The 14,253-nt window shown below is 39.1% G+C and overlaps 1 protein-coding gene across 1 annotated transcript in view; it reads right to left on the reverse strand.

The window, feature by feature from the left end:
- The window catches only part of stk11 (serine/threonine kinase 11), a 38,169-nt gene that overhangs the window by 22,009 nt on the left and 1,907 nt on the right, over window positions 1–14,253 (reverse strand). Inside the window, exons 2-3 of the mRNA XM_022254239.2 lie at window positions 3,237–3,320; window positions 1,718–1,807 (exon numbers count right to left, since the gene is read on the reverse strand). Of these exons, the coding sequence (XP_022109931.2) occupies window positions 1,718–1,807; window positions 3,237–3,320 (174 nt within the window). The remainder of the gene's footprint in view (window positions 1–1,717; window positions 1,808–3,236; window positions 3,321–14,253) is intronic.

The following is a 14,253-nucleotide window of genomic DNA, read 5'->3' on the forward strand; positions in this document are numbered from 1 at the left end:
GACTGTAATGTACATGTACAGTACATGTACATGTACACCAGCAGTGCCAACTTCAGATCCACATTTATCGGGGAGGGGGGGCCAACTGGGCTTCAATAACTTGAGTGTTGAATATGGGGCAAAGGGTAACAGGCATTGATCCTGAGGCATTGAGCATTACCCACAGTTAGCATTAGCTTTATACCCACTCTTGCCACAAGTAAAGAGCAAATCAAACCCTAATCATTCCTACAAAAGTACATGGAGGCTGACAAAACCTACACCAAATGTCAACTCCACATAGAAATCAGGGATGGCCACATTTTCAAAGCATCAAGTAGGCCAATTTTAATACAACACTGTACCAAAAAGGGACCCAAAAAGTGAAGAAACAACTGTTGTGGCTGTTTTGGGAAGTACTGATGAGTTACATGTGGGAAACATTGACTGCATTAAAGTCACTTTAAACTGCATAATTTTATTTGCTATGGAGGTCTTCCAAAGCCAATGCTACAAGTGAATAGGCAACATATCAAAGACACAAAAATGAGTATTCTAAGTACATGTATTTTCTCTGGCGTGATGTTGTGAGAAAACTATCACAGACTACCGGTAGATGACAGTGGATTTCACTGGATTGGCCTCAAGGTGGAAAAACATTTTTATGGAAAGTCTATCTGTTGAATACTGAAGGCAAGACTTGATGTCTCCATGAATTCTGACAACCAAACAGATAATATTATACTTTACCTGTAATAACATGATTCATTTCTAAAGTGGCCTTTGTGCAAGACACAAGATCTCTCAGCTACACAAAAGCCCTAGTCTTGCATAATGTTTTCATTTCTGTGAGACACTGCCAATGAATCAATTCAGAGCACAAAACACCACTGTCAGGGTTTGGCTAAAAATAGGCACGGAGCCAACGTTTCAGTTGTCATGTTGTTCCAGTTTTTGTTATTGTTGTTCCCTTTCTGTGTGTGGTGAGACTTGACTGAGGCGTGTACAGTACAAATGCCTGCACAACCGCTAGATGTAGCAAAGGAGAAGGCCAAAGCAAAACTACATTGTATACAGTGCATTTTTCATTTAATTTGCAGTTAAATCATGAAGCCATCAAGGCAGGCAGGCAAGTTGGAGCTGTTCCATTTCGTGAACTTAATTTGATCACGGTGTTTATCACCAAAGATGCGTGCTCTTCCTTCAGTAGTTCCACATTGCATGATTGTCAATTATCAGAAGGGGATGGAAGCACTGTTGATGGTACCCGGTAGAATGACAGAGACAAATGGTAGATATATGCAAGACAGTGCTTGCGTTTAGCACAGAGGTCCTAAGCCACGCCCCCTCTGAACAACTCCCACTGCTTTATAATACATTGTACTTCAGCTTATCTCTGCCTCCTACACTGTCCTTTTTGTTTACGATGTCTCCACTGCTTACGCTCTCTCTTTGGCCAGCAACACTCTTTTGCTTGCTCGCTTTCTTTATATGTATACATGATTATTAAACACTCCACACTGAAATAAGGAAGCATGCAAGCAAGGAAATGAGGTATCACACAGGCCTCTTGCCAATCAGGTGAGCTTGAGTAATATCTGACTGCAATCAAACCAATAACAAGCCAAGCAAGGAAGGAGGAGCACAGAAAAGCAGTCAGATGCAAGCGAGTGGGCAAAATCCATGACATGGAAAAAATGTGAACAATAATTTGATGGAAGTTCTGGAGAGCACTTACCCATGAGACTGCCAGAGAGGAAACTTCTTTTCTGGTGAGTTCTCCAGCATCTCTTGTAAACCTCCCACACAGTACTCCATAATTATATACGTATTATTCAGTCAAGGAATGTTCACCCCACGGTTCTCAATTTTGGTAAGCATTTAAGTTCCGATGAAAATGAAACAAGTGCTTAAAATGTCGAGGGTTCTGATTACAAATTTGCAGTAATACTCTTGCTGTGTCCAGTATGAGGGAAATGAAGATCTGTCTTTCACAGTACATGTACCCAATTGTAGTTGTTGATGTGAATAAAACATTTTCACTGAAATGGACGTTGTTTAAATTCTAAATCACCAATTGACTTTCACATCTGAGACTCTTGTTCACATGCAGCACACTGATATCCCCACTGCAAAGCCGTCCAATTCAAAAAGAGTCCTTTTATTAAACAGAGCATTAAAAAGTTCATTCCGGTTAGTGCAATATGCAGTGAACTAGCTGGGCAGGCCAGCAGGGGAAATATTTTTCACCCTGAAGTCAAACAAGAACAAGCCCGCCGGTTGATAAGGATTGTCACATCCAATATCACTAGAGGGGTGGTAACAGGGGAGTGGCTGCACGGCTACAAGTCAGTGTAATAGGTGGATGTTTCCTGGGGTAATGCATATAATTTTCCAATCTACACTTGTGCTGTTGATACGAATCGTGTGAAGAAAATTCCCAGTGAAACTTCTACAGATCATGACCGATACTTTGACACATGGAACAAACTGAGTTTATTGATGATTCCAAAAATTATTTCTGAGTTGAAGAATAATTGCAATTACTTCTTTCAAAGGCAAAATATAAACTCCCCTTCTTTTACAGGTTTTGAAGGCCTACATGTAATTGTGTCGGGGGGAGGAGGAATGCTTCCCCCCTTCCTTCCGCCAAAAAAATGTGAAAAATGAAAAAGAGGGAGAGGAGGGATGAGTGAAAGAAATGAAAATCAAGAGATGACAAGGGATGAAAATCCCAATTCACTTGAAATAAAAACACTCAAAAACTGACCCCTCCAGCCATTTATTGGTTATCTTTTCTTAGCCAATGAATGCTTTGCCTCTCCCCCAAAAAAACCCCAAATCTTTTTGTACGTGTGCTGCATAACTGTTTGCACCACATAAGTCTTTTACAAGTTAAATTTGAATAGAATTTGGTACACCGAGTTATCCGATTGCACATAAACATGACAATTTAAATTCCCCAGACTAAAGACACTGTTGCTATACCATGTGATTCGGGGCAAGCTTTTGCATAGCGACCACAATCTCTGGAATGGACTGGTTCCTTTGCGCCCTTCTTATCCATTGAGAACTGTGTATTGTTACAAGGGGTCACTCATGTAATTAAGCAAAAACTTGCCCGAGTCACAAAGAGAATTCAAATTGTTATGTTCACCAAACCAGTTCGATTCAAATTTAACTTGCGAAAGGCTTATTGGGCAACCGAATGATCCTCCTTGCAATCACTTGCCAATCAGATGAATGTCAAAGGATATATCTTCTGCTTCTCCTCACAATGTAGGACATCCACCAGCTCAATCACATTCTTGTGCTTTAATCTCTTAAGTAGCCTAATCTCCCTGCAAATGGAGGGGATGGAAAAAACAAACAGCTTAATACAACAGCCCAGGACACCACAAATACAGTAGGGTCTCAAAACCAGAGCAAAAAAAGTCTTACGGGCAATTACATCTTCAAGGGTTGGGGTTATTTCATCCAACTGCAGTGCAAGACAAAACTGGAATACATGTAGTTGGAATAGATTTTTTTCAAAGACCTCTCCAAACAAATAACCCAACAAATATATATTCATACTTCCGTGATACTGTGACATCCAATTTTCAATTTCTTGTGTGCAACCTTAATTTTTTTTATTCTGTATTTTCTGTACGCACATTAATACCAATCAAAAATCGAACATACATGTACATGTACTGTACATACACTCTGGTGAAATATAAATTTTCATTTTTCAAAAAATTGGAACTTGTTCCATGTGAACAGCAAAAGGATGAAAGGACCATTGTGAGTGAACAAGCCTCATTTCTTGTAAAAAGTTTATGCAATTAAACTCTGCAGCAGGTGTCTTGTTATGCATGTCAAATTAAAAAAAAACAACCATTTTGACAACTGAGGAGGGATGCTACCGTGCATGTAACCCCCAGCTGTGAAAAGAGAAAGTATTAAATTCCAAACATACATATTTCCTGCTGAAGATGCATGTATGTTTGTTCACTCAAGTAGCAAAAAAAGGATTCAACACATCCTCAAAAACCGCAACACATTTTTAAAAAAAAATGGACAAGAAACCAATCAAAGTCAGGCCACTTTCAAGGGATCCAGGGTGTCCAGGTGCCGGTATCAACCATTTGTGTTAGATTATGAATTACTTTTTCATGGCTCTCCTGTTTTAACATAGTGTGCCTTTATATATACATGTACATATAAGGCTGAATTTTCTTTTCCACCACCCTGGGAGTGGGAAGCTTATTACATGAGTACACCAAACACCTTAGATAAACAAACCTTCCCCCCTCTCAGGATCAAACTAGCAACCCTGTGATTGTGGGAGTCGGTGATTGTGGGGCGACTCCTCCAGTGTTTCATCTGAGGCACTGGGTGTCAATTACACAAATCTATCCAGGCTGGCATTCCACTTAGCATTTGTGAGAAACTTGACTTTGGATTTGGAAACAATGACAGTGTGCCTTCAGCTTTGCGACCCAGGGGGTCAAATGGGGGGGGGGACAAAATCTGGCAAATTCACAGGCAAATTCTGAAGTGTCAAGTTCTTAATCTCAATTCAGCATATTGCAGACCCAGACTCTTTTGTTAGAAATCTTCCTGAATCTTCCTAAATCCTTCCCTCTAAACAGGAAATGCCAACTTCTGTGCCCTAAAACATGCATGGGTTACCATCGTGCATGGTTCCTCAATTCTCCAAAACCCCCTGCTGGATTTTGAAGGATCTGGATTGGTAAGGTTTAAGAACTACTCTACACTGTCATTTAAACTCAGAGCCAGCAATACCAGTAAATTACTCCCTTCAAAGAATTTACTTCATCACCGTGTGCCACACACACTGTACATGTACTTCACCTTGCCTGAAATGCATCTTTCTTTGTCATGAACAAATCTGAGACAGAACTTGCATTCAGAAGTAAACCATGAGAAGGTTTGGAACATGTTTTGTCTGGAAGTACAATGTAACCAAAAACTTAAGTTGATGTAATTATCAAACAAGGCAAGATTATAATTTCAGGTTTTTCGGTGAATTCCGTTCATTTCTGCTTGAGCTTAATTAAAAGTTACTGTCTCTTAAAAAAAAAATAAATAAAAAAACAGTTTTGATGTTTGCTTGCATGTTTGCATTTGAAATTTTTAGGGGGGGGTTAAGTAGTATATAAGAAGGCCAAAATTCATTCCCCATCTAAAACAGATTTGCCACTTCAATATCAATCAAAATGTTCAACAATTTACAGAATTCTGGTACAAGTGAGTACCGGTATATAAGTAGCCTAAACCGGATAAAAAACGCAGAATAAAAATGGTGACTGTAAATAATTTTGGTGTTTCTCGGGCTTCAATCTCGCCAACTAAAACTCTGCAACTGCCTCTGATCAACGGCTGACGCACAGAATTACTAATCAGTTTTGGTTCTTTTGGGTCAAGCTGGTAATTCACACTTTACTGACGTCACCAGCAGTGTAGCACATATGAGCATAGCAACTGTTATCCGGGTAAATGTGCATGTATCTAACTGCCAAGCAGATTTATTATCACTGCCACAGTACCGGTAAAATGCCATTACTCAAAACTGTTTTCAGGAGTGTACATTCCGCAGGTTTATGATACAAGTTCACAGTAATTTACTAATTCCAACAAAAATTAATAATAGAAAAGGTAACACTGATTACCGCTGGACTACTGTAAATACAATGTAGATTGCTTTATTCATTTGAAATACATGCACACATGTAGGTTAATAATGCGATAAATAAAGGTGCATACACTGCACATGTACCGATACAACGAATCCTATGGCATAAAGACCAACAATGTACATGTACATGTATATGTATGCAAACATAAAATGTCCACAAAGTTTAGGCTGGAAACGGAGACACCATCAGGATTGGATTTTTTGTGTTATCTCAGTTTCTTGGACCGGCACAAATACATGTACTACTGACAAAACCTTCCACTTAACTTGATAACAAATTTCACATTAATTAACCTGCAATTATTCATATCAACTCATGTACATGTACTGCTGATAATATAACACAAAAGGAATGTCAGGACAGCCCCTAGCTTTACTTATGGTGTAAACAAAAATACTGGATTGAAGAAACATCTTGCAAAGTGTTTCCCCCAAGGTTAACAAACATGACAAAAGTACAAGGGAATCATGTCAGATGGGAGGGTTGGTTAGCATGTGTGGAGAAAAAAATGGTCAGTATTCACACAAACCTTACTATTGTCACATCTGATAACATTTTACAAGCGATGGCCGACAAATTCATGTAATTTACACAAGTTGAAAACAAATCAGGTTTCGTCAGATTACTGAAAAGATGGTCAATCCACTCTGATCTGACATTTTAAGTATCGATCGTGAATCTGACCCAAATCCAAATGAACCATGCTAAATTCGATCCAATCTGTCAGTTTAAGATTGGACTGGATTGGGATGTATACATCTCTAAGAGATGGTGCGTTTCTTAACTCAGCACAGAATGTTTCAATGCAAAAGTGTTACCTGGACATGGAAACTGACATATCGTATTAAGTGTCTCAAATCTTGCTTTCATTGACACTTTTTCTTTGAATTCATTTAACCCTCGTCTCTCTGCGAGGTTGGCCAATTTAAGTCACCTTCATTTACATCACTGATTTAAATCAAATTAATGTTTTTAAATCACTGATTTGATATATCAGTTTGAAAATGTACCAGTATACATATATTGTATAGTACATAGCACACTTGTCAAAGGTAAAAAATAATTTTAAGTATACCCAGTAGGTGCTGTTTATGCACAAAGCACTCCCTTCATTTTTAGCTCTCAGTTTACACTGAAATTGTATTAACGAAACTGCTTTTTACAGACACACAGCCTGGTAAATACCAGCTACATGTACTTGTGTAAATTTCGCACATAAGTGTACAATATGTACAAAATGTACAGTGTTCAATAGGTACATGTACATGTACATGCAGTGGAAAGCATTTTTTCACTCACTGGTCCTTCCGTTTTGTAGCCCTACCCCCATGCCTGTGACTTCTACATTTGCACTGATGTATGTACATGTATACACTGGACTGGCATGTATCTGGGTACAAGTACACACTGTACATGTACATATATACATGTACATGTAGGTGCTACACTATCCCTACCCTGTAGAATCATTGTAAATCTCTTCAATCACATGTCATTTATTTGATTTTTGTTACAAACGAAATAAAAAATTGAAACAAATACATGTACAGCTAAATTTGCTCACTTTGAAACAGACAGTAGGCTGACTAGTGACTTATTTCTAATTAAAGAAACTTACCTAAATCACAAAGATCTGACACTTGTTATGAAAAATCCTTTTTTTTTTCTTTAAAAGCAAATAAACAAAACCCATGGTCTCCCCTAGTCACACAACACGCAAGATCTGCTAAGTATGTATGATTGGGAAACACTCTAAACAAAGTGTCTGGCTACTTACATGTACATTGTTCTTGTACCAACACATATAAATGGGGCTTGAGTAACAATATTGTATAGCAAGAATGTGCCAATAGCAAAGTCAGGAGGTCCCAAACTCCGATTGATTATTGTTTTAACATGCATGGGAGGTTAGTGTTCATAAATTACTGATATGAGACAGTTATTTCTGTTAAGTTCTGCAAAATACATGTAATGGCAGTGATACTCAAGATGCACTTAAAACGTGGACATTCGGCTTCACTTTATTAGAATGTTCTTTAAAAATGTAAATTGAGTGGATACTTCAGTGAAAACAATAACAGACATCTTAGGAGCACAGATCCCTCATGACAGCCATTATACGGGTTTGCATTTTACTGCTTTTGTTCCCTGCAATCAGCGGAATGCGTAGACCACACTACATTCACAGAAACTGAATTCATATAACACAGATACACGTTCCTCAGAAATACCTGCTGTGTGCACCAAGTCTACAAAGGTTGCACATCAAGTGACTGAAGTTGGAAAATGCAGGTACAGGTGCCCAAAAACACAGGGGAACATGCTCCATAGCAACTGCAGTCAAAATTCTTGAATGCACACCCCCATGCATTTAACATTGGATAAGTATTCACGGGGGAAAATGTATAGCTCAGGCACAGCACAACATATTTGCTCCTTGAATTTACATGTACATGTGTAACAGAATTTTCTTCCCTCAAGTTAAGTTCCAAAAAATGAAGACAGAAGTACAGGTACATGTACATATCATGTAAGACATTACATGTTCACTGTAACGTACGGTATGGTCAGTTTTATACCGGTATAAACTGCAACATACATGTACATGTAGTATTAAATGATTTTACCATCTACACGTATTTCCTGATCAGTTTTACATTGATGCTTGTTTTCACAATCCAATTTTTGCATGTATAATGCATTTGGCTAGCCAGACTTTCTTTCTATCACTGTGCTGATTTTGATATAAACAAAAAACTCTGCACCCCCCTGGCAAGGCCATTGCCAGCACAGTTCTAGCACTAGCAAATACACCCTAATAAAACCAGCCCTGACTGCATTATTTGTTCACTGTTATGTAATAGCTGCCTGCAGCTCTGTCCTAGCTAAGGACACTGTCCTTGTGCCTGTACATTGCTTTCCAGTACAGTGTTGCCAGCTGCAATTAGCCATTACAGTGATCTGGGTGCTGAAGCTGTGAAATGTGTACATGTAGGTGCTGTATTTTGAGCCAGGACATTTATAAGCACCATAATAGAATGCTGTTGTACATTTTAAGTATCAACAAAGGCCAAGGCCTCAAGAAATTGTGTTTCTTGGTGAAACTTGCTCTTCTCATTTCAGCAACAAGCAAAAAGGCGGGGTTGATTTTTTTTATAGTAGTCTTTGTTAACAAGGATGTTAACAATTTTCTGTTCATTTTCAAAAATATACACCTGTAACAACTGACACTATTTTGATAAACCTACATATAATCATCTTCCCATGGTCTACATTTCAAATGTCAGGATTTGAACTTGAAGAACCTTGAGAAAACAGATCAACCGCTGAGGAACACCACAGAATAATGGCAACTGTTGGTGGTGTTGTTCATGTGCATTGTACCTTTTCATTGGAACATGACACCAGTAAGTGGGATTTGCAGACAAGGGTTGCGTATGAATACAATAAAAACAATTTAATTTTTTTTGCGTGAAAAGCTGTAGTGCTTGATTTTGAAGCTACATGAACGTGATTTAAGCCACTGGGACGCTTCATACCATGGAGTTCATACATACTGGAAGTGTTGGGAGGCCAGTATGACAGAAGTGCATAACTTTCTGGGTAAAAAGATAAAGTTTTAGTATGTTATCCGCATGTCTGATGCTGATTCTTAGTCAATCAGACTTTACAACTGACACCATGGGATTACCAACAGAGCTGGAATACAAGAAGTCGTTTACAAGTACATGTACCGGTATGTACCAGTATGCATTCACCTGGAAAAACAAAACTTACATGTACAGTACGAAGGCCTAATGCTCAAATTGCATGAATAATTGTTTTTTTCATACAAAACCCACCAGAACAATGATGTACATGTACGTTGACGAGAAAGACTGAGAAACATTTTCCATTTTCCCTTGGCCGACAGGCCAGTAAATCATTAAAAACAATCCCAAGGGCTCCCACAATAACACTCCCCTGGGCTGCAGATTAGGCCTGCTGGCCAGGCACACTAGAAGACCACTTCATCAAGGCCAGTCAAAACAGAAACCAGGTCCCAGGTCCCTCCCAAATCTCTTCCACCTTGGTCCCTGGGAGGAGAGATGATCCATGGCATGGCACAAAACAGGAAAGGACAGCAACACTGTACACATGCGGGCTGGATGTCATTATTTACAATGTCCTTGTGTTTGACAAGCTGGCAAGCTGCCAGATAATACCCAAGCCATGTGATCACAGCCCACAACAGGAATTGGGTCATGTCCATCTGCATACCAAACCTAAAAATAGATGTAAACATTTGCTTAAAGGGGATTTGTGTGCAAACAATGAAGGCTCCAAAGCTATGCCCTCCTGCGAATGTAAATGTACAGTTGTATGCAATCCTGTGCGCTATAGACATAAATGCATTTTTACACTGGCAACCTTGGGACTTTTTACTTTCTGTGCACATGAACGACGATTTACATAATGGTACATGTACATCAGTATGTATACATGTACCTGCCCCTGCTCAAATGCCACCCTTCAAAATTACATGCAGAAAGTGAAAGGTGAAGCAGCCTGCTGACAATTTGAACTGTGTGGAGACTTCTTTTAAATTTTTGGAAAACAGAGAAACTTAAGTTTAACGCTATCATGGGTGCATGAAAGGTAACAAGACAACTTGTGTTTGGCAATGGCACATTCTTTTTCTCTGGAGCGTTACTGATTTCGAAGAGCATTGACTAACATGTTGAGCCAATGTCACCGACCCAGAGAATGAATGATTGTACCCCTAGGACAGGGAGAGAGAGAATCATTTAAATTGAGACATTTTTGGTCCACAATGATACTGAATACAAACACTAAAACACCTGAGGACATAAGTCACTGTTATTCAAGTACAGTACTGGTACATCCAAACTAAAAGCAAGTCTTTGGAAGTCTGAGTTGTTAAATAGAAGGGGGATGTGAGTAGGGGCTGAACATCATTGCAAGAGTAAGCACATCTTCTATTATATGATTATATTTCAAAGTATGAAATTTCAAGTTGATCTCTGATTTCCACACAAAGTTAAATGCAGAAAACATACATATAAGCTGATGAAAGAAGATCAGGAAGGTTTCATGTGGCTATGAGTACAGTTAAACCACTTCAAGAACTCCTGAGCAATAACTGGTATGTAGCTGCAGGGATGCCTCAGTGACAACAGGTGATACAAGTGAATGTGAACCAGTGAGGAGGGCACGCTTACATTGGTTCTATCCCCTCCCAACCCCCTCACCTTTCTGACGTCTCCAATACAATGGGGAGATCAGAATGTAGCCTATTTTGCTGTACTCTCAACGCTCAGCTTAATCTCACTGACCCCAACCAATTTCCAGATGTGAATGGATGGAAAGGTGAGAGGGAGTTAGATGAGGGAAGTCTTTCTTAATTCAAAAAGCAGACTGCACCATCTTTGGTCTTTTTTCTCCCTCCATGACTGTGCAGGCTTGAAGCCTGCAAATTTGAAGCTGATGATGAAATTTTATGCAAAGTGAACATTTTCACATAAAGCCACATACAGTACATTGCAATCCAAAGTTAATCCAGGATTGGGAAATTCTCTTCACACTTTTCCCCTCCCAGGGATTTAATTTTAATTAATTTTCATTTCACAAAGTGTGAAAAACTTTTCCCAGAATGGGAAAAGATTGTGACTCCTTTTAACACAAGTGGAAAAGATTTTAACATTTTCTTACGCAAGATTCTCATATTTTCCAGCTTTTTTGCCGGAGTGGGAAAGAATTTTCCCAGAATGGGAAAAGATTATGACTCCTTTTAACACAAGTGGAAAAACATTTTAACATCTTATGCAAGATTCTCATATTTTCAAGCTTTTTTACCGGAGTGGGAAAGAATTTCCTGCTTTTTCACACATGTGGGGAAATACTTTTTTCACATCTTTTTAGTGGCAAAACATTATCATGCCAATGTAAACTGGAGTTCTGTTCCTGAAATCTCCCATTCACATTAATAGTGTTATATACTGTACTAACACAGTGCTAAATACCGGTCCAATTTTTCTCTCACCACAGGTTTAAAATTACAGCCAAAGTTGGCAAAGTAAAGTTTAAAGTTGGTAAATATATGCATTCGCAATGTGGTAGCGACTATCTACCGGTAGCTGGAACCCTGGGCAGTGGAAACTCTAAGATTTTTTTTTTCTCTCTGTGATGCTAAAAGGCCAAGTGAAGTGATCTATGACGTGCAAAAACTTACATGTAGCAATCTGTACAGTAAATTTGATTTGACAAGGACCACGCACCTGGTCAAATGTGACCTTGCCTAGAGACAGAAGTTGGCCCAAATCCAAGTCCCAGATCCAATCCAAAAATGACACAAGTATCATAGAAGTAAAACGCACATGTACATGTATAGAGGCAAATTTAGACTTTCTGTACGCCAAATGAAGAGAGTAAACAATGCCCCCCCCCCAAAAAAAACCCCAGTATATCATGTTCCTTATTCCTGTGCTTTTATTAATTCTACATGTGTACGGTGTAAATGCTTTGTGGGCAGCTAAAACTTTAAAGAAAGAAAAATCGTATGCAAATTCTGATTTACTGCATGAAGACCAATCACTTCTGAATTTCTGTGTATGTACGTGCACACCAGTTTATTATCCCATGACAGGTCAGGGGTTCAAGAATTTTTCCATATTAAAAATAGACTCCTGTGTTACATGGAAGTGTCGTGTTCACAGTTGCTAAAAGGCCAAGTCTGATCAACCCTGTGTGATACACCCACACACTTACAAGTACCTGCCTAGTAACAACAGCCTCTTGTGACAGCGAAATAAAATGGATTGAAGAATACAGAAAGCAAACTCAAGAAGTTGAACTGGGTACAGACAACACATGGATATCATCAGGCTTTTACAAATTATCTAATCCATTCTGATGCTGTTACTCTTTGGACGGTGCCCGTTTCTGATTGGAAAATTTTTCTGCACTTAGCAAATTTTCAAGCAGCTCTTTGCAATTTGGCCAAAGTCTGTCTGACTTGATCTTACTCCAACCCATGGCAATGCTTCTTAATTAACAGAAAAGATCAACCACAATAGATCTGTAACCTACACATGCAATGCCATTACCCCTTGTTTAAATGTCCGCTTTACTATAGCAGTGTGAAGTGGGACACATCCATCAAGCCCCTACAGGGAAGTGTACATGTAAACAAAGCCTGGAGTCACTATGTTTCAGGTCTTCTTTCTACATCCATCTGAAATGAAACACCCAGAACTGCAGTATTTTGACAAATTACACAGGTACCTGTAGGTGTAGCTTCTCAGCCCTACCAAAATGGCTATGTAAGAGATGGGGGTTGTGCCTTTGATCTCCAAGTTACATGTAGCTCACGGAGGGAAGGGGGCACGCCGGCCACTACATGATGATGGATTTTGTATGGTACACAGAAATTCAAGAACATGCAGGAAGTTTCCGAGCAGGAAAACGGCCTTGAATTTAATGGTAATATCAAGGCAAGTCTGGCAGTCATCACTTTCATGTATGCAATCAAGTACAGTAAGTTGATTCATACATGTCACTCCCAACAACTATGTACAATGATTACCCACACTGTGCAGTGAATTCCCTCCTTTACATACTGTATACAACAATGCGTTCTGTTATGTCGTTCATATGTTGCTTTTCTGTTCAGTTTGTTGCACGTACTTGTGTGCGACTCCATCCAAAATGGATACTGCCTACATGTACATGCACCATGGATGATGCAATTTTACACACTGCACTGAACAGTTAACATTCGTGGGTACTTGGCGAAAAAGAGTTGAAAGGGCACCATTTTTTTTCTTGTCTGAGCTACACTTACTGTAGAGGTACATGTACATGAGCTTGTGTGTGTATGCATTAAAACATTTGTTTGATGCCTACATTTCATAAAACATGCACGTACCGTACATGTATGTAACCATTCCTGATCTTCTCTGTATTAAGATCAACTTTTGCATGCTTTTATAGACCTGACATTTTGAACGCCCTACACAACCAACGGAAATCCCTCCTCTTTATCCGGTGTATATATGGTTTACATGTACAATGCAGCTGGGTAGATTATTATGGGTGTTCCGACACAAATTATGAACTCCAGTAACATGTCTGTCCAAAGGCTCATCGGGTTTGGGAGATCTTGCAGCTGGTCTGGTTAGACAGCGTAAGATGTGAACAGCAGCAGATGATGGCAGTGATGGAAGTTGGCTTACTCAGTTTCAAAACAAACACAAGTGAAGTTACATAAGCCTCTTAGCATGTTCGTGGGACTACACTATCAACATTCTCCAGCCTGACCCCTCCTCCCACTCCTACGACACATATTCTGGCTTTATGTCCAAACGTTACAGTTACTTTGGCCATTGTCTGTCAAAATACACAAACATGTACTGGTACATGAAAACGGAACACAGAGGAAACCCGTACAGACATGACAGAGACTGCATCATCTATTGAAAAGACCTCCCAAAAAAGAAGGAAGTTTTTATCAACACTGTTTAATATATTAGATACAGCCTGCAGAAGATATTGATAAAAAAATCACTTA

Source organism: Acanthaster planci, linkage group LG12 (assembly GCF_054643075.1).
Source record: "Acanthaster planci isolate LZ-2023a linkage group LG12, COTS_SCS, whole genome shotgun sequence".
NCBI classification, from domain to species: domain Eukaryota; kingdom Metazoa; phylum Echinodermata; class Asteroidea; order Valvatida; family Acanthasteridae; genus Acanthaster; species Acanthaster planci.